This window comes from Pristis pectinata, chromosome 4 (genome assembly GCF_009764475.1).
Source record: "Pristis pectinata isolate sPriPec2 chromosome 4, sPriPec2.1.pri, whole genome shotgun sequence".
In the NCBI taxonomy this organism is placed as follows: Eukaryota; Metazoa; Chordata; class Chondrichthyes; order Rhinopristiformes; family Pristidae; genus Pristis; species Pristis pectinata.
The window spans coordinates 107560672-107587179 of NC_067408.1; the positions used below are offsets into that span (position 1 = coordinate 107560672).

General features: G+C 43.6%; 1 protein-coding gene across 3 annotated transcripts in view; it reads right to left on the minus strand.

Moving 5' to 3' along the window:
• Positions 1-87: 87 nt before the first annotated feature.
• chaf1b (chromatin assembly factor 1, subunit B) overlaps positions 88-26508 on the minus strand; it is a 40896-nt gene continuing 14475 nt past the window's right edge. The window contains exons 8-14 of one of the 3 annotated variants that reach the window (XM_052014180.1): positions 19513-19606; positions 13103-13172; positions 12924-13015; positions 6385-6541; positions 3919-4347; positions 1847-1923; positions 88-531 (exon numbers count right to left, since the gene is read on the minus strand). In XM_052014180.1, coding sequence (XP_051870140.1) covers positions 377-531; positions 1847-1923; positions 3919-4347; positions 6385-6541; positions 12924-13015; positions 13103-13172; positions 19513-19606 — 1074 coding nt within the window. In that variant the 3' untranslated portion in view covers positions 88-376. The remainder of the gene's footprint in view (positions 532-1846; positions 1924-3918; positions 4348-6384; positions 6542-12923; positions 13016-13102; positions 13173-19512; positions 19607-26508) is intronic. The other 2 variants (XM_052014181.1, XM_052014179.1) reach the window with 2 other exon arrangements.

The following is a 26508-nucleotide window of genomic DNA, read 5'->3' on the forward strand; positions in this document are numbered from 1 at the left end:
TACTGGATCTCAAGTCCTTGCAATAAAATGGCATAACAAAGTCAAATCTTTTCTTCTAAAGAATGGGCAAATCAAATAAGTATTTCTACCAGCATACAAACAGAAAAGAGATTTTAATTTTTTTAAGACATAATTAATACTTTGTACAGTGATTAATAACTAAAACTGGACTATTCACATTCAGAGACAGGCAAATACCAGTAACACTGAAAGGACAGTATGATATACTTAAAGCTACAGCAAAAGTATCCAGAAAATTAATGGTACTTTATCTGCAGTTTCCTGCTTGTTATGTACATTGAAACATCACAGCCAAATAGATCAGATTACAGAGTTTTATAAAAATACATGTTTTAAAAAAATTTCAGAGCATCGTTCACTTGCTCCCTGATTGTGCACTGATCTTTTCACTGTCACCATCCATGTTCACATGATCCAAAGTGGTGGGACTGAGATCAGGATTGTCCTCGGTTCTGGAGCGTTTTGCATCTGGAGACTTGCATGAGGGATCGCTTGATGGAGAAGGCCTCCCTAAAACATTTAAAAACATTGGTTGGTGTCTTAATTGTAGAGTGCAAGTTTGACCAACTAGCCACAGGTAGATATCAGAACATGGCTTGGTTACAATGCCTCCAATAGTAACACAGCTCAGCCCCAGGAGAAAATCAAACAAACTGTCATGGGAAACCATGGGAGAGCATCAAGCACTAATGAAGCCATATCTGCAAAGGGACAAGGGCCTCCCTGGTCAAAATAATATCTGCATGCAGAGGTTCTTTACTTACATATCTTATTGACATTTTGTTGAAACATCCAGTCTTTCCAGACAGCTATACTTCAATGGAAGGCCTGCCTGTGTAAGTTCAGAGTCCACCGTATCTATGCCAACCATCCTGCCTATCTATACTAATCCCACTTGCCTGCATTAATTCCATATCCCTCTATGCCTTGTATATTTGTACCTGCCCAGATGCCTCATTACTATTCCTGCCTCTACCACCTCCTCTGGCAGCTCCAGATACCAACTGCTCTGTGCGGGTGAAAGATTTACCCCTCAAATCCCCTTTAAACCTCCTCCCTCTCACATTAAATCCATTCCCTTTAGTTTTAGACACCCTACCATGGGAAGCAGAAAATAAGGGCAGGACATACACTCTGAATAGACGAGCCCTGGAGGTGTTGTTGTACAGAGAGACCTTGGAATACAAGGTATGTAATTCCTTGTGAATAAGGGCGGTGAATAAGGTGTATGACATGCTTACCTTCAAATCTATTTTTTTTAAAAGAAGTTAATTGAAGTTAAATAAATGCTTTTAATTGTTTTAAGCATTTCTATTTTAACCTTTAATTCATTCTTCATAATGTTTGAATGTTTCTGAATATCAAAGGCATGCATAAACATCCATTATTTTGCGATGGTTTTGACAGCCAGCTAAGCGGTAGGTATGGCTTAGCCGGCAGTCAATGTTTCATCTGCATTTCTGTGAAGGGGGATTGTCCTGGCCCCAATACATGACTGGATTCTTCTGTAAGGAAGCTGTTGCCTGGGGAATCCACACAAGTTAAGAGCAGCCTTAATGAGTAGATGGGTGCTGAGCAGAGCAGTCACCCCTTGCTTTATTTAGGAATACCAGTCAGACTTCTATCCTGTTCTATTTCTGGTTATCTTCCCTGTACTCTTTCAGTCCAGATAAAGGGTCTTGGCCTGAAACAGTGTCCCACTTCCCTCCACAGATGCTGCCTCACCCAGAGTTCCTCCAGCAGTGTGTTTTTTTTCCACTCAAGTTAGACTTCAACTGATAAACATCTCACTTGAAGTTCAATCTGAATGGAATCGAATACTCACCATGTTCTGCTTGGGTTACTGTTGGTGTCGCTGTCAGCTGGGAGGAGCTGGGGTTCACAGGGGTAAGTGAGATTCGCCTAGAAAAATAACCACATAGCTTTATACTAAGCATGTCCAGAATTACAAAACATCAGGATCTACAGCTGAGCGTCACCAGACACACAACAACTTCTAGAACAAGTCGCTGTTCCTTGCAGCCACCTCGCAAGAATGAGTGCATGGAAGTTCAGGAAATATTCCAAAGTGTTATGTCGGCTAAAATGTCGGCACAACATTGTGGGCCGAAGGGCCTGTACTGTGTTGTAGTGTCCTATGTACAAACACAAGATGGTCAGGCAGCATTTGTGGGAAAGAGAATCTGAGGCAACTATTTAGGTTAAAAAACCCTTCATCAGAATTTGGAAATGTGAGAAAACAAAGTAGTTTTAAATTGGAGAGATTAGGGTGGGGGGGTGGGGGTGGGGGGGAAAGAAAGATGGTGGACAGAACAGAGGGAATCTCTCCAAGCAAATGAGGCCAGGATTAGCAAGAGCTTTCTCATTTTCACAGTTCGATGAGGGGGCTTCAACATGAAGCATTAACTGTTTCCCTTCCCACAGATGCTGCTTGACCTGCTGAGCACTTCCAGCAGTTTCTAGTTTGAATTTCAGATTCCTGCCATCTGCAGTTTTTACATTTTCATTATTACATACAGGATAGAGATGAAGTTCACAGAATGGGCAGTGGTGCATAGGCAATTGTTTTAACACTTGATGACTTTCTCATCGACTTCAAATGAGATCATCAGAACAGGGGACAAGCTGTCAATGCATTACTGCCTGCTCTGCACTATCAAAAAGTAAAGCTCCCCCTCCATCAATGAAGTTTAATTGACTATCCAGTACGATCAATTTTGTGGAAGGATCAAGTCTACTCCTACATAAATCTCACCAACACACTAATTTGGCACCAACCTCATTGTAACTTTAAAAACAGCAAGCAGCTAATGCCAAATTATGGCTATGTCTTAATATCCATTTTTTGTTAATTCACAAAAACTACTTAATGTTTGCATAATCAAGGTGCAAATATTGTTGATATGATTTTAAAACGTTAATAAACAATGATATGTTTACAACGCTGTTATCTTCCTTAATAACCGGCAAGAGTTAATGAATTTATTCAGGACCTTGCTTAGTTCCAGATGGGAAAGTAAGTGGACAATTTGAACTCTGGTTAGACAACACTTGGAGTGAGTATTGTGTTCAGTTCTGGTCGTCTCATTATAGGAAGGATGTGGAAGCTTTAGAGAGGGTGCAGAGGAGATTTACCAGGATGCTGCCTGGATTGGAGAGCATGTCTCATGAGGATAGGTTGAGTGAACTAGGGCTTTTCTCTTTGGAGAGGAGGATGAGAGGTGACTTGATAGAGATGTACAAGAGGATAAGAGGCATAGATTGAGTGGATAGTCAGAGACTTTTTCCCAGGGCGATAATGGCTAACACAAGGGGGCATAATTTTAAGGTGACTGGAGGAAAATATAAGGGGGGCATCAGGGGTAAGTTTTATTACACAGAGAGTGGCGGGTGTGTGGAACACACTGCCGGCAGAGGTTGTGAGGGCAGATACATAAGGGATATTTAAGAGACTCATAGATAGCCACATGAATGATAGAGCAATGGAGGGCAATGTGGGAGGGAAAGGTTAGATAATTAGAGCAGGATAAAATGTCGGCACAACATTGTGCGCCGAAGGGCCTGTACTTTGCTGTAATGTTTTATGTTCTAATAGGTTACAAACTTTGGCTCCCCTTCTTCGCACCATCAGGAATTGGCATAAATGGTAACTGAACGCAGACTGCCAAAAGCTCATGGACCTGAAACGTTAACTGTTTTTTTCTCCACAAGTACGGCCCCTCCTACAGGGCATTTTCTACATTTTGTTCAGATTTCCAGCATCTGTAGATTTTTTTTTGCACATTTACATTTTACCTTTCACCAGTCAGAAGTCTCCCATGACTCTGAGCAGTAACAGGAAGCAGAGGCAAAGGAATCACAACAGCAGTGTTACAGTGAATGGTTTGTCAGCTTTACCTGGGCACCAAGGTGTTGCTTGGTTTGCTCCAGGCCTCCAAGGTGTTTAAAGTGATCCTCCTGGACTTGTTGCCTTGAGTCGCAGACTGAGGAGATCTTGTGTCCAAAGAGGTCGGGGACGTTTTGGAAGTGAGGGAAGTAGTGGGAGATACTTTTGCAGCTGCACTGGGCATCTTCAGCCGAGACGGGGCTCCAGAGTCATTTTGTTCCACGTCCCTGCTGGGTGTGCTGCACTCTGGCTGCTTTGGGGTTGTAGGGGTCATTTTGTTTGCTTGCCCCTTCTTCACTTTCTTCTCTGCGGTGCTGGGGGTCTGCATGGGCAGCACCGGCTTTTCTTTGAGAGGCACACCCAACTCACCCTTCTCGAACGTGACAAAGGAGCAGTACCCGTCTGTGGACGATATGGTGAGGTAGGTCCCATCCCTTGACCTAAAGAGATTCGAAAGGCACTAGTTAACAGACTGTCCATTCTGCAGAGGGGCAAGATGAGTGGAAGACGGAACAATTGGGAATTTTCTGTTGAAAGCCACATAAACTAACAGTAATTTCTATAAAGTTAATTATTGTCACATGAAACGAGGTACAGTGAAAAACTTTGTTTTGCGTGCCATCCATATCGATTTCATTCCACAGTTAAATAAATTTATACCCAGATACATTATCTAAGTTAATCTTAACATTTATCATTTCTTTCTAAAACTATTCATTAAATTTTACTCCAAGCTCAACTGCGTCAAGAGGGTGGGGACCACACTGCGCTGGGAGACTCAGTGTGATGGTGGGTCAGCGTGAATCACCAACACTGAGGAGGCACAGGAGTCGCTCTCACTGGCAGTTTCCAGTATTGGTTTCACCTTCTTGGGCGCCGCTTACTCTTAGGGATGGAGTTACAGTAACTAAAAACCTGCAGGCATGTTATGCAAGGTTAATGATTTCCTGGAAAGGGCTAGCTGCACCTTCATCATGAGAGATGGTGCCCTGTCCGATGGGGGTTAGAATATGAGAAAGTGAGGCTGGTTAGTGAATGAATACAAGATTCAAACATGAATGCATGTTATTTGGGCAACATACTGTTTCAAGCTATCACTCTGGGGAAATAAAAACAGTACGAATGTTTCTAATAAATGTACAAGTTACAGATGTACTGTTGAAAGCTTCCTGACTGGTTGTATCACGGTCTGGTACGGTAATTCGAATGCACAGGAAGACAAGAAGCCGTAGAGATACATCACGGGCACATCCATCCCTACCATCGGTAGTATCTACAGGATGTGCCACCTCAAGGAGGCAACATCCGTCATCAAAGATCCCCACTATCCGGGCCGGGCCATGTTCTCCCAGCTACCATTGGGCAGGAGGTACAGAAGCCTGAAGTCCCACACCACCAGGTTCAAGAACAGCTACTTCCCTTCAACCACTTGGTTCTTGAACTAACAAGCACAACCCTAATCATTACAGTTTAGCAATACTATGCACAAAAACAGACTTCTTATGGTTCTAATTGTGTTCTCTCTTATAAAAATCAGGTATAATTAATGCTTATGTTTTTCTTGTGAATGCTGCTTATATGATGCTATGTGCCTGTGATGCTGCTGCTAGTAAATTTTTCTTTGCACCTGTTCATACATGTACTTGTGCATGTGACAATAAACTCCACTTTGACTTTACAACATATATTCTAAACAGTGGCTAGTAAACAGCCCAAGTGACTTACTTTCTAGAAAATTATAAATTCCTTTGATGTTTCAAGGCATTAAATACACACATTTGACAAAACAATCAACACAAGAATATAGAATCCACAACAAAAATTTAGCACCACATCAGGAAATGAAGAATACACAGCTGCTTTTGCATTATCAAACCACTTCCTTTCTTCTTTCCTCACAACACGCAGCCTTTAAGGGGAGATCTTAAGAGATAGATGACATTTACCGAGATCAAGCACTATTTACAGATGCAACAAAGCTGCAGGAGGAGGGGATAAAAGTTCAAGGTTATGAAAACAAAGCCTCAGAAATACTTTATCAGGAACTACAAAGATGATACAGGTTTACAACCAAAATCAGCAACTGGTCTTCAAACTTCTTGAAAATGCTTCGGCTGGACCTCACTGACGTCTGCAAGGCTTAAGTAGCACCAGGTGAATGCGTAACGATTATAATCAAATGGTGGAAGATGTTCAGTTGTGGAGGCGCACAGAACTGACACCAGTAACAAACGTGTACCGAGGTTGGCCCACTGTCTAACTGTTGATCAAGGCCAGTTAATTGTCCCTACCCACAAACACTGTGACAACAGGATGGAAGGTTTGTTTTCACAAAAGGGATGAAATGATCTGATAATCCTTATGAAAGTTAATCACACCTTGTGATCTCATGGTGTGTATTAGGCCGAGACAGAAGAGCAATATCAAAGACATTGGATGTTCAAAATGCGGCAATTCTGTAGTAACCATTTCCTTACCATGTTATATCACTCAGGGTGTGATAATGGATGTTTGAGATATAACCAAAGGGTATCGACTGCTGTGTGTCATACAAGAGTACAGAATCTTCAGAAGCTACAGCAAACACCAATCGGTACGGCAGATTCAACATGTTCATTTTCTTAGTCGATTCATCTGAACATGAAAAATATTGGTTGTAATTTTGTTGAGGGAATAGAACAACATTAATTATTCCAGTGGATAAAGTAACAGAAAGTCTTCAAAAACTTGTCTGCAATAAAATCCACTAGTCGTCTCTAAGGATACTAAAAAATACACACAAGAAAGCAAAAACTGTTGAAAGCTCTCAGACTGGGCAGCATCTTTGGCAAGAGAAACAGAGTTAATGTTTCACATCAAAGACCCAGTTCTGATGAAGGGCATTTAAAAGAAATAAACACATGTTAGTGCTTGACTTCACTGCCTGGTTTGCAAAGGTGTACAGCATTGGCCTCCTTGAGGAAGGACGTAATTGGTTTGGAAGCAGTCCAGAGGTTTACATGACTAATACCTGGAAGGGGCAGATTGTCATGAGGAACTGAGAATAGCTACTTCCCTTCAACCATTCGGTTCTCAACCAACCGGCAAAACCCTAATCATCACAGCTTAGCAACACAATGACCACTCTGATCACTTTGCACTAAATTGGACTTTATTTTCTAATTGTGGTTTTTTCTTGTGTCTAATTTATGTTTAATTTACATTTTTCTTGTGAATGTTGCTTATCTGATGCCATGTGCCTGTGATGCTGCTGCAAGTAAGTTTTTCATTGCACCTGTGCATATGACAATAAACTCAACTTTGTAAAGGCTAGGTTTGGACTTGGAGTTTAGAACAGTGGTAGGGGACTCGATTTAAACATATTAGATCCAGAGGGGTGGAAATGGAGGAGATGGCTCCGCTTATAGAACCCAGAACTAGGGTGTCACTGTTTGAATTAAGGGCTCACCCTTTTAAGACAGAGATGAGATAAAATGTTCTCTCTCAGAGGTTGATGAGTCTTTGGAACTCTTCCTCAGAGGGTGGTGGAAGTAGAGCCTGCCAATATTTTTTAAGGCAGAGGTGGAAAGGTTCTTGATGAGCAAGATTATTGCGGGCACAAAGGAATGCAGAGGAAGTCACAATCAGATTAGCCATTAGCAAGTTTTCTTTCCAGCGACGAGAGAGCGGAGATTGCCGGAAAATAACGAGGTTTTTTTTTGCTCTTTCTAGCATTCGGGACAGCGGCGAGTGACTGCGCAGGCGCGTGACGTCACCCGGAAGCGCGCCGGCGATTTAAAAGTCGGAGGTTCGCCTTCAAGTTTTCTTTCCAGCGACGAGAGAGCGGAGATTGCCGGAAAATAACGAGGTTTTTTTTTCTCTTTCTAGCGTTCGGGACAGTGGCGAGTGACTGCGCAGGCGCGTGACGTCACCCGGAAGCGCGCGGGCGATTTAAAAAGCAGACGAGCATATCTAGCGGGCAGCGTCGGAGCGGGCAGCTGAGTGAGAGGGAGCAGAGTGGGTTCGGCTTTGGCTCAACGGGCTTCGGCGAGAGCGGGAAAGAGGCGAGATTATAGAGAGGGGTGAGTTATTAGTTTAGTTTAGTGTTGAGCTCAGTGATATTCAGCAGTATGCATCTGGGATTAGTGTTGTGTTTGGAGTGTCAGATGTGGGGCCCCTGGGAGACGACCAGACTCCCTGATAACTACATCTGCGCAAAGTGCACCGAGATGCGGCTCCTCAAGGAACGGATTGAGAGTCTGGAGCAGCAGCTGGATGACCTTCGGTTGGTTAGGGAGAGCGAGCAGGAGATAGACAGGAGTTATAAGGATTATGTAGACAGCACCTCAGTGGCGGTCCCCCTCAAAAACCGATATCTCATTTTAGATTCGGTTGGAGAGGATGACTTCATAGAGGAAGACCTCAGCAGCCAGGACCTTGGCACCGTGTCTGATACTGTGGTCCAGCAGAGGAAGAGACATGCAGTGGTTATTGGGGATTCGATAGTAAGGGGTACGGATAGGAGATTCTGCGATAGCGATAATGAGTCTCGGATGGTGTGTTGCCTCCCTGGTGCCAGGGTACGGGATATCACAGACCGTGTCGAGAATATTCTGAGAGGGGAGGGTGAGCAGCCAGAAATCTTGGTACATGTAGGTACCAATGATGTAGGTAGAAAAAGAGAAGAGGTCCTGAAGGAGGAATACAAGGCATTAGGGAGAAGGTTGAAAAGTAGGACCTCAAGGGTAGTAATCTCAGGACTACTACCCGTGTCGCGTATCAATGACAGGAAGAATAGAAAGCTCTGGCAGTTAAATGCGTGGCTGAGTGACTGGTGCAAGGGGCAGGGCTTCAGATTCTTGGATACCTGGGACCTTTTTTGGGGGAGGCAAGACCTATTTGCTAAGGATGGGTTGCATCTAAACTCCAAAGGGTCCAATATCCTGGCGGGAATGTTTAATTTAGTTGTAGGGGAGGGTTTAAACTGATCTGGCAGGGGGATGGTAACCAGGATGCTAGGTTACAAGATGCTAAGGTGAGGGAGAAAGTGTATAGAAACGAATCCATTGAGGATGGCAAGAATGACAGGCAGGTGATAAGTCAGGATAATTTACTGAATAATAGAAGTACAACAAATCAGGATGTTAGGATACAGAATGTTAGGATCGGGGATGAGGATGTTCGGATACCGAATGTTAGGATAGGGGATGAGGTCTACACGAACATGTCTAAGATAGTAGGTAGCGAAGATAGTAAGAAGGATGGACAGGTAGAAAGTCAGGATAATCTGCTGATCAATAGAAGTACAATAAAATCAATAGCAGATACCAGTCTAAACATACTATATTTAAATGCACGTAGCATCAGGAATAAAGTAGATGACCTAGTGGCACAACTACAGGTTAATAAATATGACATCGTTGCAATCACTGAGTCGTGGCTTCATGATGGATGTGATTGGGAACTGAATGTCAAGGGGTATACAGTATATAGGAAGGATAGGAGGGTAGGCAGAGGGGGAGGTGTGGCCATGATGGTTAGTAGCGATATAAAATCAATAGAAAGGAAGGACATTGGGTCAGAGGAGGTGGAATCCTTATGGGTGGAGCTAAGAAATAGCAAGGGTAAAAGAACAATAATAGCAGTCATATATAGGCCCCCGAACAGCAGTCAGGAAGTGGACCATAAGTTGCAGATTGAGATAGAAAAAGCGTGTCAGAGTGACAATGTGAAGATAATTATGGGGGATTTTAACATGAAGGTGGACTGGGAAATGCAGCAAGGCGGTAGTACTCAGGAGAGTGAGTTTGTGGAATGTCTAAGGGATGTTTTTCTGGAGCAACTTATTGAGGAGCCCACCAGGGGATCGGCTGTTTTGGATTGGGTGCTGTGTAGTGAACCCGAGGTGATTAGGGAACTAAAGGTAAAGGAACCACTGGGAACAAGTGATCACAATATGATTGAGTTTAGTTTCAAGTTTGAGAAGGAGAAGCTGATAACTGGTGTATCGATATTTCAGTGGAATAAGGGAAATTACAAAGGTATGAGAGATGAGTTGGCCCAAATTGATTGGAGGAGTAAGTTAGCTGGAGGGACGGCAGAGGAAAAATGGAAGAAATTTCTGCAGGAAATAAGGACAATGCAGGACAGATATATTCCAAGAAAAAAGGTTTTGAATGGAAAAAAGGCACAGATGTGGATAACGAGGGAGGTGAAGGATAAAATAAAAGCAAAAGGGGCGGCGTACAAAGTAGCAAAAATTAGTGGGAAAACAGAAGATTGGAACGATTTTAAAAATCTGCAGAGAGAAACTAAGAAGGTCATTAGGAAAGCAAAGATGAGTTACGAAAGGAAGCTGGCGGACAACATTCGGAAGGATTCTAAGAGTTTTTTTAAATACATAAGGAATAAAAGAGAGACATGGGTTGACATAGGACCAATTGATAACGGTGCAGGAGGTATTATAATGGATGATAGTGAGATGGCAAGGGAATTGAATGAATATTTTGCATCGGTCTTCACCGTGGAGGACATAAGCAATGTGCCCGTTAGTCAGGAGTCTCACGAATTGGAGCTGAGTTCAATTGAGATTAATAGGGAGAAGGTGCTTGGAAAACTAAAGGGGCTTAAGGCTGATAAGTCTCCCGGACCGGATGAGGTGCATCCCCGGGTTCTGAAGGAGGTGGCTGTGGAGATAGCGGAGGCATTGGCGATTATTTTTCAGGAATCGATAGATTCTGGCATGGTTCCGGAGGACTGGAGGGTAGCGAATGTAGTTCCGTTGTATAAGAAAGGTGGGAGGCAGCACAAAGGCAATTACAGACCTATTAGTCTGACGTCAGTGGTGGGAAAATTATTGGAGTCTATCCTCAAGGAGGAGGTTGCCGAATACCTAGAGGCGCAAGGCAAGATAGGACCTAGTCAACATGGTTTTGTGAAGGGGAGGTCCTGTCTGACCAACCTATTGGAGTTTTTTGAAGAAATCACAGGTAGGGTGGATAAGGGAGAGGCGGTAGACGTTGTGTATTTAGACTTTCAAAAGGCCTTCGATAAGGTGCCTCACAAGAGACTGATTAATAAGATGAGAGGTCATGGAATTATGGGCAGGGTAGCAAAATGGGTGGAGAATTGGCTGGTTGGCAGGAAGCAAAGGGTGGAAATAAAAGGATCTCGTTCTGGTTGGTTACCGGTTACTAGTGGTGTGCCGCAGGGGTCGGTGTTGGGGCCTCTCCTTTTTACCTTGTACATCAATGATTTGGATGATGGAATAAATGGTTGTGTGGCTAAGTTTGCGGATGACACCAAGATAAGTGGAGGAGTAGGGAGCATAGAGGAAATAGAAAGAATGCAGAGGGACCTAGACAGTTTAGGAGAATGGGCAAGGAAATGGCAGATGAGATTCAATGTTGAGAAATGTGCAGTTGTACACTTTGGAAGTAGAAATAAGCGGGTAGATTATTATCTAGAAGGAGAGAAGATTGATAGTGCGGTAGTACAAAGGGACTTGGGGGTACTCATACAAGATACCTTAAAAGTTAACCACCAGGTTGGATCGGTGGTTAAGAAAGCGAATGCTATGTTGGCATTCATCTCGAGAGGTATAGTGTATAAAAGTAAGGAAGTGTTGATGAGGCTCTACGGGGCGCTAGTGAGGCCTCATTTGGAATACTGTGCGCAGTTTTGGGCCCCACATCTTAGGAAGGATGTGCTGACGTTGGAGAGGGTTCAGAGGAGATTTACGAGAATGATTCCAGGAATGAAAGGGCTTAAGTATGATGAGCGTTTGTCGGCTCTTGGACTGTACTCGCTGGAGTACAGAAGGATGAGAGGGGACCTCGTAGTGACATTTAAAATGTTGACAGGTAAGGATAGAGTAGATGTGGCTAGGCTGTTTCCCTTGGTGGGCGTGTCCAGGACCAGAGGGCACAATCTTAGAATTAGAGGGTACAGTTTCAAGACAGAGATGAGGAGAAGTTTCTTTACCCAGAGGGTGGTGAAATTGTGGAACTCCTTGCCACGCACAGCAGTGGAGGCCAGATCAGTGGGGGTATTCAAGGAGGAGATAGACAGATATCTAAATAGTCAGGGTATCAAGGGATATGGGGATAAGGCTGGCAAATGGGATTAGAATAGTTTTTTTTTTCTTTTCTTCTTTTTTTCCCACCCCATTTCTTTTTCCCTTTTCCTTGGAGCAGACTCGATGGGCCGAATGGCCTGCTTCTGCTCCCTTATCTTGTGATCTTGTGATCTATCAAATGGCAGAGCAGGTTTGAGGGGTCAAATGGTCCTTTCGGGCTCCTAATTCATATGTGTACATTTCTTAAATAATGTACAGATTATGATGGAAAATCAATCCAATAATTGCTAACTTGACGCAATGTAGTATGGATACAACATAGTTAGTAAGTCAAACATTAGCTCCTGGGCAGGAAACCCCAGATAGTTCTTAGAAGAGGGCGCAATAATTTGCCAGGTGCCCTTGATGATCATTTTTAATCTTCATGGGTTATTGGTCAAATAACCAGGCAATGGCCCTTATACATGCATTGTAGGTAGCAGACGAAAATGATCAGATTATTTCCCCCACAGGATAAAATATAGATTGCACAAGGAGAAAATTACCCAGTGAGGTAAATAACAAAATAGAAGCAAATTATAATCAGAATGCATTACCCAAAATTACATCTTGTCTGTTAATAGAGTAATACAGCACAGAAACAGGCCCTTCAGCCCAACTGGTCCATGCTGACCAAGATTCCCATCTGAGATAGTCCCATTTGACCATGTTTGGCCCATATCCCTCTAAACCTTTCCTATCCATGTACCTGTCCAAGTGCCTACTAAATGTCATTAATGTACCTGCCTCAACCACTTCCTCTAGCAGTTCATTCCATATACTGACCACTTTCTGTGTGAAAGAAATGCCCCTCAGGTTCCTTTTAAATCTCCCCCCTTTTACCTTAAACCTATGCCCTCCAGTTCTTGATTCCATAATCCTGGGAAAAAGACTATGTGCTCAGTGCTTGAGCAAACTCACCTCCTGATTTAGGTTGCCTTAGCTCAAAGAATATCGGGCAGCATCGAACAGCCAGAGTAGCCTTAGCCGGGCAAGGTAGGTGGGCAATGGGCCTTTAAATAAGACAGAAGCATTTATGAAGCTGCCTCACAAAATTTCAGGCAAACATTTGACGTTGCAGTAATAGAGCAAGCCCCTACCGCTTCAGATTTTTCCGGGAAAAGACGTATGTTGTGTTGGTAACGTTTTCTCCTGCTTCAACGCAGCCAGCTGAAAGAGGAAGTACAAAACTGGTGAGCAGGTTCTAACAGAGGAACACAAAACAAAATGCAAACTCAGAATGGAAAATGGTGGAAAGCTCAGACATCTGGAAAAAAGAGAGATTAACTCGACATGCAGATCTATTCATCAGAATCAGATCCCATTTGCATTATCCCATCTTTTCTCTATGTATTTATAGCAGTCTCATTCTACTTTTGCAGTTCAAAGTACATATAAAAAGCTAAAATTGTGCCCCGAATTGATCTGCTCCAAAATCATTCAATTGAATGGAAAAAATTACTTGGAATAACCAAGTGGATTAGAAAATGCTGGAAGATGCTAAGCTGGAAAACGCAAGCTGACAAGTACAACCACACAGAATGAATTCATTACAACTGATTTAAGTGAAGGCAAACTTAGCAAGGAAAGAGACAAATTGCAATATTGTTTTGATTTTGCATTCCTCTCTCCAAATCTTTAAATATAATCCTTCAGAAATGATAAGGGTTCAGACTCATTATTTCCATTGTAACGGCATTAATCAAATACTTTGCTGATTAGACTGACGGCAGATCAAATATTTATTGTGCAATAAGAGATTTTTGGAACTTCAACAAGATAACCAAAGAACTTTTGTTTCAATGGCTGTAAATAAGTGGTGCATAACCTTTGCGGAGAGGTCCTCCTCTGACGAAAGGTCATCTCCACTGATGCTGCCTGATATGCTGAGCATTACCAACACTGTTTTCCACAACTCCAGCATCTGCTGCTTTTTTTATGCACAACCATTTTATTTTTGTTATGGAGGGCATCAGACTGACAATCCGAATCACTTTTAAAAGTGCTGATTATTTGAATCAGGACGTCTCAAGTTTTCTCACAGGTCTTCAACATCATTTTGACCACCACCCAATGATGGTCGACTCAAGGCATCCAGTGGCAGGGCACCTACATTCTACAGTTTCCCAGTAAAATTCCAAATCCCTCCCAGGAGATCACACAGTAGTATGGAGACACGAGAGACTGCTGATGCTGGAATCTGGAGCTAAAAAACGAGCTGCTGGAGGAACTCAGCAGGTCAGGCAGCATCTGTGGAGGGAAATGGACAGTCAAGGACACTCTTCAGCCTTTCTTTCAAGGTTGAAGAGTCTAGTTTCATTACACCTTCAGGTGCTCATTAAATCAAAAATGTAGGAGATGGTAAGCAGCCATTCAGCCTATTTTGTCTGTAATAGGAAAACAAAATTGCAGCAGGATTCTAAGCAGTAATGATAACACTCTTAAAGAATGAAGGAAAAAGCCTTATCTATTAAACCAAGAAGCCACTGTTTTGTCACCAACATCAACTTCAAGGATCTTACCTGTTGTTTCTATGATTCCCTTACGCTTTCATGTTCAAACCAAGGCATCATATGGTTTTACCACGATACCACCCAACTTATCTGTGGTGGACCAAACAACTCGACTTCCTTAACTTGCTTTAGGACTGCTCCACGGTGATTTTAACAAATTGAGTACTAACTTTTATCAAAATGAGACCCACTTCCATCTCACTTTGACTACTGCCAAGGTATCCCTTTGAACATCAAATATCTGCTTTTCCTGACAATATGTTATATTTCATAGATCTTGTATTGACTTCCATCTGTCGCAGATTTACCCAACTGCAAATTTTATCTGATTTAATTTCCTGGCTGATGCATCCTATCATCTGTGAATTTGACCAGTGCATGCTCCTAATCCTTCTGGAGATTAAGAACTGTAGAGACAACAGCATGGATCCTTGAGCAATCTACTCAGTAGTTCTCCGCTCCATAATCCAGCAGCCACCTCTTCTTTTCCCTCAGCCAACTATTCCCCCACCAACCCTTTTCTCTCTCCTCCTGATCTACTCAGCTCTTCCTACACTCACCCCAGCCCCCCATCTCATTCCTTTCCCCTCCCCCACCCACTCCACCTGCCCGTCACCCGCACACCCCTCCCCCCACTGTTCTCATCTGCCCTCCCCACTTCTCACTTGGTTCCATGCTCCACATTCCTCTCCTATCAGATTCCTTCATCTCAGCCCTTCGTTACCTCCACCTATCACCACCCAGCTTCTGTCGCCATTCCCACTCTCCCCTCCTCCATCTGACCATCACCCCTCCTCACCTGGATCCACCTATCGCTTGCCAGATCTTGCTTCACCCCTTCTCTCCACCTTTTTATATTGACCATTTCCCCTCTATCTTTCAGTTCAGATGAAGGGTCCCAACCCGAAACGTCAACTGTTCATTTCCCTCCATGGATGCTGCCCGACCCGCTGAGTTCCTCCAGAATCTGGTGCGTTGCTTCATATCCACGCCCATGTCTTACCTCAAAGTACCATGGCTTTCATTTTCCGTGACTACTTCGTAGATTGCTTTTCTTCCAAATGTGAATATCTACTTAGATTATCACTCCACAAAGGATCATTCTTTCAAAAGCAATAGCCTCACTGAAACACTTTGTATTTGCACATATTAATCTATTCTAGATGCAGATTTTAACCTGATGCACCCTTTGTTTTTTGAATTTATACAGCTGGTTGCTGATCTGGTTGTCCCTTCAGCATTCATCGAGCTTCTTGGTATTGGTATATAATTGCCACGTGTACTGAGATACATAGGACAGTACACAGCACAGGAACAGGCCCTTCATCCCATGATGTTGTGCCAAAATAATTAAGCTAATGACGCCAAATTAAACCAATCCCTTCTGCCTACACAGTTACATAGTGAAAAACTTCTGTTTGCATGCCATCCAGACAGATCATAGAACATTACAGCACAGTACAGGCCCTTCGGCCCACAATGTTGTGCCGACATTTTATTCTGCTCTGAGATCTATCTAACCCTTCCCTCCCACATAGCCCTCCATTCTTCTGTCATTTATGTGTCTATCTAAGAGTCTCTTAAATGTCCCTAATGCATCTGCCCCCACAACCTCTGCAGGCAGTGCGTTCCACGCACCCACCACTATCTGTGTAAAAAAACTTACCCCTGACATCCCCCTTATATCTGCCTCCAATCACCTTAAAATTATGTCCCCTTGTGTTAGCCATTTTCGCCCTGGGAAAAAAAGTCTCTTACTGTCCAATTAGATTAAGGTACTTAATTACATCAAGGTAGCAAAAAGAAAAACAGAATGCAGAGTATAGTGTTACAGCTACAGAGGAAGTGCAGTGCAGGTAGACAAATAAAGTGCAAGGGCCACGATGAGGTAGATTCAGAGTTCAAGAGTTCTTTAACGTAAAAGAGATCCATTCAAGGGTCTAACAGCAGGATAGAAGCTGTCCTTGAGCCTGGTGGTACGTGCTTTCAAGCTTTTGTATCATCTCCCCGACGGGAGAAAGGAGAAGAGAGAACGTCCGAGATCTCCGGGAGAACAGTGGGTTCAGCACGGGTATTTGGGCAGCCGAACTGCTCGCTGTGGGGGACAGATGAGAAATGGACCACCTGGAAGGCCCTGAAGTATCTCCCTGCCCAAGCTGACGAGGTGAAACAGGGTCCTGCTACAGCCCTCGAGATCTGCCACTGCGGTAAGAGGCAGACCACGCAACATCTTTTGTCTGCTCGACCCTTGAGAGCAGCCTGTGCACTGATCGGGATTTGGCTGATGCTGCCTCTCATTGCATTGAGTCAGTGGGTGTAACGATCCAGACTTTGGTGGATGGACACAAGAAAAAGATGAACGATTCTCTCTACACCTTCATCCGCAATTTATCTCAAATCTAGCATTGTGATTCCGACAGTTAACAGGACACAGTGCTATGCTGGTACTTTTTAAAATCTGTGCCCATTATATATGATGCACACTAATAAATATATACTTAGATTACAGTATTGAATTACGAGGCTTATTTTGTTGCATGGTGACATTCTCATCTGCCTTTAGTTACAAGCCAAGAGGAGGGTGCTGCCGCCTGCTGTCTGCTCAAGGTCCTGGAAGCTCTGCTGCTGGTCACATGGCAGCTGTGACGCAAGGAACTTGCCACATGACCAACATCAGGCAGGAACAGAGGCTAGGGCGGGGAAGCCAGAAGAGGAGGTGGCGGCAGCTTCCGGGAAGCCTGAGTCAGACATCTTCTCTCTCAGATTTTGCATCTAAACCTTAAGCAATGTTCAGTGATTTGTGTATGCACTGGCCAACACCACTACTTCCTCTTTACATAGAGCACTACAGCACAGTACAGGCCCTTCAGCCCACAATGTTGTGCCGACATTTTATCCTGCTCTAAGATCTATCTAACCCTTCCCTCCCACATAGACACATGAATGATAGAGAAATGGGGGGGCTATCTAAGAGTCTCTTAAATGTCCCTAATGTACCTGCCCCCACAGCCTCTGCCGGCAGTGCGTTCCACGCACCACCACTCTGTGTAAAAAAACTTACCCCTGACATCCCCCTTAAAGCAGCCTTTCACTTTTCCAATCTGATCTTTTGTGAAATGATTATTTTAGCACCCTGTAGGTCTATCAAATCCAGTCTGTGTTTGCATAAAGATGTTCAGAATTAGGAGCAGGTGAAAGTCATTCACCCTTCAAGCCTACTTCACTGTTCAATAGTTGATAGGGTTGTTAAGGCATATGGTGCGTTGGCCTTCATTAGTTGGGGTACTGAGTTCAAGAGCCATGAGGTAATGTTGCAGCTCTACAGAACTCTGGTCAGACCACACCTGGAGTAGTGTGTTCAGTTCTGGTTGCCTCATTATAGGAAGGATGTGGAAGCTTTAGAGAGGGTGCAGAGGAGATTTACCAGGATGCTGCCTGGATTGGACAGCATGTCTTATGAGGATAGGTTGAGTGAACCAGGGCTTTTCTCTTTGGAGAGAAGGATGAGAGGTGACTCAATAGAGGTGTACAAGATGATAAGAGGCATGAATCAAGTGGACAGTCAAAGACTTTTCCCCAGGGCAACAATGGCTAACACGAGGGGACATAATTTTAAGGTAATTGGAGGAAGATATAAGGGGGATGTCAGAGGTAAGTTTTTTTTGTTACACAGAGAGTGGTGGGTGCGTGGAACACACTGCCAGCAGAGGTTATGGGGGCAGATACATTAGGGACATTTAAGAGACTCTTGGATAGACACATGAATGATAGAGAAATGGGGGGCTATGTGGGAGGGAAGGCTTAGATAGATAGATCAGGATATAGTGTCAGCACAACATTGTGGACTGAAGGGCCTGTACTGTGCTGTAGTGTTCTATGTTCTACAATACAACGGCTGATCTTGTTTTACATTGTTGCCCCTTCACACAACAGCTCAGTGAACATCCGCAGCTTACATACAAATGGGATTGGAGAGAGAGTTGCCGAGAAAAGATCAGTGGCCACACCTGGATGTTCTTCCTTCTCCCTGGCTGCAGTTCTACAGCTGCAAACAGCTGTCTAACACCGTACCAGAGCATTTCCTTTCCGTCCTGTATGACTCCACCTGCATCTCTCAGGAGCGAATGCCTTCAAGCCAGTAGACCACAGGAGAGAAAGTGCATCTGCATTTACTGACGGTGGTCAGATGTGCTGTCCACAACACAGTACGGAAGAGAAGCCTGACTTAATTTTTACACCTCATCCTCAAATGCAATCGTACTTGCACTACTGCTGGGTTGACTGAGATCAGGAGCTTCAGCACTGAGCAGGAGGGGTTAACACCAGGTCTTTCCTAGCCTGCATCGCTCAATACCACGGCAACTGCTGCATTGTGTCACTGATCCATTGTGAAAAATTCTTCAACTCCATGATGAAGCAGTAGTGATTAAGTTACAGTAGACAGCAAAGCCATTTGAACTGCCATTAGTTCTGAGTTCCTTGCACACTTGAGAGTCATGCAGCACAGAAACAGGCCCTTTGGCCCAACCTGTCCATGCCGACCATGGTGAACACCAAACTAGTCCCATTTACCAGCGTTTGGCCCACATCTCTCTAAACCCCTCCTATCCGTGTCTTTTGAATGTTGTTTTGTACCTGCCTCAACCACTTTCTCCAGCAGCTTGCTCCGTATACGCACCACCCTCTGCGTGAAGAAGTTGCCCCTCTGGTCCCTTTTAAGTCTCACCTTAAACCTATGCCCTCTAGCTTTTGTTTCCCCCTTCCCTGGGGAAGGGGGAAACCCTATCTATGCCCCTCATGACTTTATACACCTCTATAAGGACGTCCCTCGGTCTCCTACACTCCAAGGAATGAAGGCCTAACGTGCCCAACTCCTTACAACTCAGGCCCTCAAGTCCTGGAAGCATCCTCATAAATCTTCTCCACTTTTCAAAGCTTCTAGAAGTAACTGCTCTCTTGCGCACTACAGTATAAACAAACATCAGGGAAGCACTTACCTGGGGTGAGGAGCAAGGAGCCATCTGGTGTGAAGGTGAGTCGGCGGAAGAATGACTTCATGCCATCATCATGAAACATCCGATAACTCTTGGTCTGCCATTGGTTCAAAACAAAACAGGAATAAGTGAATGAACTCTCAATTCTACAAACGACCAAACCTGTTGTAGAAAAATTACTTCCAATATCTTGCACCCAGTTCTCAGGTTTCACAGAAAATACCATAGATAAAACAAGCAGGGCAGTGAGAAGGCAGACAGATGTCTAAAAACTGCAGGTGCTGGAGATCTGGAAAAGAGAAAATGCTGGGAAGACTCAGCAGGTCAGGCAACATCTGTGGAGAGAGAACCAGTTAACGTTTCACATCTGAGACCTTTTGTGAATAAGGAGAAGACGCCAGATATGGCCATAAAAAAATGTTCTTTTCAGTCTCCTCGAGAAGAGGAGGAAGGTGGCATATTGATTAAAGTTTCAAAAACTGCTGGAAAGATGAGGACAAGGTGGCCCCCCCTCAGAAATGCACAGAACCCTGACAACTTGTGGAGGGAAGAAAGCGGATGCCGCAGGGTCTAGGAGTTACCAGGCTCCAAGAGTCCGCTGACTGGCTTGCCAATGCCACCTGCAGAGTAGACAATGCAAGCTGCTGGGGATCCTGTGACACATGCTCAGAGTTGTGAGTCACAACTTGCTGGACTGGTTACAGCACCAAAAGCCACACACAAACTGCATCCTCAGTGACAACAAACAACGTACTCTGTGGTAAGTACACTTGCTGCAGCCATTGAAAACTGGCATTTCATGTTACAAGGACTCCCATTCAATCCAGAAGGCTCCAGAAAGGGAACAGATTAAACTGCAGTCTCATTCACCCAACTAGTGAATTGATCCTAAGACAATTTTAAAGACTTATTTTCCTTTCTGTCTCAATATCCTCTCTCCAAGTCCCACCCTTCTTTGCCTGTATTGTGCCAACAGTGGTTTAAAAAAAACATTCCAGTTGAGTTTATTGTTGTGTGTACAAGTTAGGTACAGGTACAATTAAAAAATTACTTGCAGCACCATTACAGGTACAGACAACACACAGAATATAAATTATACAAGAGAGTGAAAAGAGAGAGAAAAAACTGTGCAAAAATAAGAGCTTTAGTGTTTAAAAAAAGACACAACCAGAGACAAGTCTATGGTAATGCAAGAGGTGGTCCAGTGTTCCATTGCTGAGGTAGGGTTAGGGTTGTGCAGGTCGTTGAAGGAATGAAGCTGTTCCTGAACCTGGTGGTGTGGGACTTCAGGCCTCTGTACCTCCTGCCTGATGGTAGCAGCAAGAAGATGGCATGACCCAGATGGTGGGGATCCTTGATGATAAGATGCCGCCTTCTTGAGGCAGCACCTCCTATAGATGCTGACAGTGGTGGAGAGGGCTGTGTCTACTATTCTCTGCAGCCTCTTGTATTCCTGTGTGTTGGAATTGCCATACCAGGCCATACTGCAACCAGTCAGGATACTTTATACAGTGCTTGTTAGAGTACTCGTCTCTAAATACTTCTGCCACATCTAATGATTGTGGGAGGCTCCATAAAACCACACATCATTCCATCATCTCCTCCACCAAGATCAGTCCATCTACTTCCAGCTGAGTGAGAGCAAAAAACCTGGTCCCATTCTAAACTGTCCAGACAGAGAAATAACTGTAAGGAGATTGTCCATTCTCCCCGCGTCTACGTGGGTTTCCTCCGGGTGCTCTGGTTTCCTCCCACATTCCAAAGACGTACAGGTTAGGAAGTTATGGGCATGCTATGCTGGCGGCGGAAGAGTAGCAACACTTGCAGGCTGCCCCTAAAAATATTCTACACAAAGATGCATTTCAGTGTATTTCGATGTACACGTGACTAATAAAAAAAATCTTATCTTCCTGCAGTCACACAGCTACCCTTGGTGTGCCCCATAGCTCATCTACCCCTTGGCAATATCCAAAAACAGTGCCATTTTCAGATAAACCCAACACCACCCAATCACCACCTCTTTTGCCCTCTCTACTGCCCCCAGGTTGACAGAAAGCTTATCCAAAACAAGTGGAAATTTCTTTGAAGTAAGTTTCCAGAAAACCAAAGCCATTAATTTTAGGTTTTAAAATTCCTTTTCCTACCCACTGAGTCCCTCCTTCTTCCCAGACCTGGTCTGAAATTGAACTGGAATGTCTGCAACTCTGGAGCAAAGGAGGACCCCAGATTGAACTCAAAAACATAGATCCCTGCCATTGACAAGACAACAGACTTCCATCTCTATCACATTGCCTGATTCAGCCCCTACCTCACCAACTGCACAAGAACAATTTCAACCTGGCCTTCAATTCCTAACCATGGCCATTTTGATTTAATTAACGATAATGACCTTGGTGAGACTTCATCTAGAGTACTGTGAGCAGTTCTGGTCTCTGTACCTAACGTTGGAGGATATACTTGCCTTAGGATCATTACTGTGTAGATTCTTCCCCTCTGCCATCAGATTTCTGAACGGTCCATGAACACTACCTCGTTATTCCTTTTTATTTTGCATTATTGATTTATTTTTGTAAGTTATAGTCATTTTATGTCTTTGTACTGTACTGCAAAACAATAAATTTCATGTCATCTAAGTCAATGATAAATCTGATTCTGAGATTCTCTGGAGTGATTTGTGTGTTGAGGAGAGGCTATGGACCAAGGGCTGGTAAACAGGATTATTGTAAACGTAGTGTACTTGATAGCACAGACATGGTGGGCCAACAGACCCGTTTCAGTGCAGTATGACTGACTTTATTGCTCGAAAAGACAAATATTAGCAATTTGCACTCATATAACATCAATTGATCCCATTCCAAAGGCTTGTATTCACATTGCCTCAAACACATGGAAATGTGCATCATTAAGAGATGTTTACTCTTGAGGCACAACACGTCATGATGCCAAACAAAATGGACAAAGCCTCACCCAGCTCAAGTCACTGAACAAGAACCCAGTGAATCAACTGCACCAGAGGCAAGGGTAGGGTGCTCAAACTCAGAAGAAGATAATGCAGTAACAATTTTTTTAAAACTATAACTAACGCCAAACTCCAAAATGTTAGAAAGGAATCATAACACAGTCACAGCTCAAACTTTGGACAGACGGCAACAGGACGTGACTGTGCACCCAGCCAATCCAGTCTTCCCAAGGTTTATGGGAAGTAAGAATTAAGGAACAGACTTGTCGTCTTAGCATCAGTCTCGGGGCTCACTTTCCCATCTCGGCTTGTACCATCGTCAAACATGGATACTTTGTCTTTTTATCTGTCATTAATAGAACAGGCCCTTGGGCCCATCTTGCGTATGCCAAATTAAACTAATCCCACCTGGCTGCACACGGTCTCTCTATATCCTTCCATTCCCTGTTGGTTCACGTGTCTCTAAATGTCTCTTAAAATATAAAAATAAATTATAAAAATATAAATTGCGAATAACTGAGGGACCAGTCCTGATCACTGTGATAACCCCACAAGTAACAGTTTGTCAACCCATAAAAGGCAGGCTTATTCTCTGTTTGATGCCCTTTGTCTATAATACTCCCCAAATCTCTGAGCCTTGTTCAATGTATCTATTTTCGTATGGTATCTTTATCAATTATCTTTTGAAAGTGCAGATATGCCACACCCACTGATTCCCCTTTATCTGTTCCGCTGGTTAACTCAATTAGATGTATCAAACACTATTTTCCCTCTCTAAAACCATGCTGACTGCATGATCAAATCATCATTTTCTAAGTGTTTTGTTATCACATTAGTGGTAAATTCCAGCATTTTGCCAGTCTCATCCACAGACCGTCCCTGCATAACGAACAGGTTTCATATTTTTTACAGACGCCCACAAGTTGATTTTGTGCATAAGTCGAAAAATGCATGAACAAAAAATAATACTCGATATGGTGTCCATATCTCCACAGTATTGTAATGAATGGCATCAAAAGCACACAAGATTGATAAGAAAGAACAATTACTGGAAGTGGAGGAAGGAATCTCGTTCTGCCACGTGCAGGAAAGAACGCATGCATATATTTGGACTTTAAATTTAATAGTATTATGGAAGCACGTTCGTATGTTGAGGTGTCCATAAGTTGAGCATCTGTAACTCACGTATGGCCTATATGGTTCCCCATCTTTTCTCTTGACCCTTTCTTAAATAGCAATATAAAATGATATTGAGGACATCTTCAAGAGGCGGTGCCTCAAGAAGGTGGCATCCATCATTAAGGACCCTCACCATCCAGGACGTGCCCTCGTCTTGTTACTACCATCAGGGAGGAGGTACAGGAGCCAGAAGACCCACACTCAGTGATTCAGAAACAGCTTCTTTCCCTCTGCCATCAGATTTCTGAACGGTCCACGAACACTACCTTGTTATTCCTTCTTTTTGCACTATTTGTTTTGTAATTTATAATAATTTTAATGTTTTTGCACTACACTGCTGCCACAAAACAAGTTTCATGTCATTTAAGTCAGTGATAATAAATCAGATTCTGATATTAAATAAAAGGTTATTAGCTAGCCAAAAAAACATTGTATCTTTAATTTAGAAAATTAAATTATTCACTGTTTAATTATCTGATGCATTGCGAGATCCCATGCCCAACAACTGAACTTTCTGAATGACTAAAATAGCACGGAAAATATCAAGTGCCTTTGAAAATCTGCACTAAGTCCCTGGAAACCTACAGAGAGCTGCAGGGTATCTCAGGGGTTGATCCACGGTTTGCTCCTCCTGGCTGCACGGAGGCTTCATGACTACGAGAAGGTTGATCTTCCGAATCCCACTCTCCATCTGCTCGGATTTCAGCATTTGCACCATTTCCGATGGAGCCCCAGGCCAGCTCCCCACTCGGGTAATCCCTTGCGGCTCCATTCAATAACTTTGTTGCCTAGGTTATCCTGGTATTGGTTTGTTATTGTCACTTGTACCGAGGTACAGTGAAAAACTTGTCTTGCATACTGTTCATAGAAATCAATTCATTACACAGTGCATTGAAGTAGTACAGGATAAAAACAATAACAGAATACAGAATAAAGTGTCACAGCTACAGAGGAAGTGCATTGCAGGTAGACAGTAAGGTGCAAGGTCATAACAAGGTAGATTGTGAGGTCAAGAGTCCATCTCATCATGTAAGGGAACCGTTCAATAGTCTTATCACAGTGGGGTAGAAGCTGTCCTTGAGCCTGGTGGTATGTGCCCTCAGGCTCTTGCATCTTCTGCCTGATGGGAGAGAGGAGAAGAGAGAATGATCCGGGTGGGTGGGGTCTTTGATTATGGTGGCTGCTTCACCAAGGCAGTGAGAGGTATGGAAGGGAGGCTGGTTTCTGTGATGCACTGGATTGTGTCCACAACTCTCTGCAGTTTCTTGCGGCCCCGGGCAGAGCAGTTGCCATACCAAGCCGTGATACATCCAGATAGGATGCTTTCTATGGTGCATCGATAAAAGTTGGTCAGTGTCCTGTTCTGTTTACTGGCCAATTCCAATGGTACAAAAAACAGCAGATAACAGGATAGTTCTCAGCTACTAACGCTGACCAATGTCCATATATCAGATTGTGGTCATCTGACTTTTCTGCAGCAAGACAGCCTCCAGATACCTGCCTCATCAGGTTAGGGGCCACGAGGTCACAAATGCATAGAGGCAAAGAACGATGATGGCTTTGAGGCAGTCTGTTATAAACTCTGCAGCTACCACTCAAGGCAACAGTTCACAGTAAGTTGTCTGTCCTCAGATGGAACAGATATATTCAGCCACTCGAGCACACAGCGAGGATGGATCCGCTGTACATTTGGAACTCATGGAGATCATCTCCTAGAAACCTCTCATGGTGCCTCTTGGAAGTCACCTCTCCGTGCACTTACTGAGCAAGTCCTAAATAGCTTTCCATGTGCATCCCTGCCAATCACTGGAGGTCACCTCCTAGATCTCTCTCGCATTCATCTGGGAGGTTAAGATTCCCAAATACCTCCCACAATGCCTCCTGGGGGGCACCTCTCCACGTGCTTCCTCAGCAACTCCTGAGAAGCTTCCTTTGTACACGAGCTCACCCCCTAGAAGGCCAAATCTACCATCCACTCCAAACACTTGCGGAATAAGTCATTATTTGCAATGTAGGAAACACAGCAACCAATCTGCAGGTCATACATCAAGAAGGTCATACAAACAACAATGGAATAATGGTTCAGTAGTCTAAGTATCTTTGCTCTGAGGGTTAAATATTGGCCAGGACACAAGGGTTAATTCTGCTAATCATCACAAAACAGCACAGATCATCAGGGGCCAATACCGTCGCTTTAGTTTAATGTCAGGCACAGTAGTGTAGCGGTTAGCGTAACGCTATTACAGCGGCAGCGACCTGGATTCAATTCCCGCCGCTGTCTATAAGGAGCTTGTACATTCTCCCCAACTCTGCGTGGGTTTCCTCCTGGTGCTCCAGTTTCCTCCCACATTCCAAAGACATACAGTTTAGGAAGTTGTGGGCATGCTATGTTGGCACCAGAAGTGTGGCGACACTTGCGGGCTGCCCCCAAAACACCCTACGCAAAAGATGCATTTCACTGTGTGCTTCAATGCACGTGTGAATAATAAAGAAATCTTCTTATCTTAAACACTCCTTTAAACAACAAGTGGCGCTCTGTGACCAGATTATTATAGCAATTAGTAAAAGGCCCCAAAACAATCAGAATATTAAATAAAAAATGTTCATTAAAGGCTAGTTTTCCACCACAAGAGGTCTCCACAGACACAACTTGCCAGCAGAGATTATTGATAGAAAGTAGTTTCTGAATCATTCAAATGTCCCCAAAATTAACAAGTCTCACAGCTCCATTACATATTGTTCGTAATCACAAATGTGTCTGCTTTCACATCTTCTTACTTCTAACAATCTCCTAAACTGCTAAGGGGAAATAACCAGAGGCAGAATTTTCACAGGGATTCCTTAATTACTCTGCATAACTT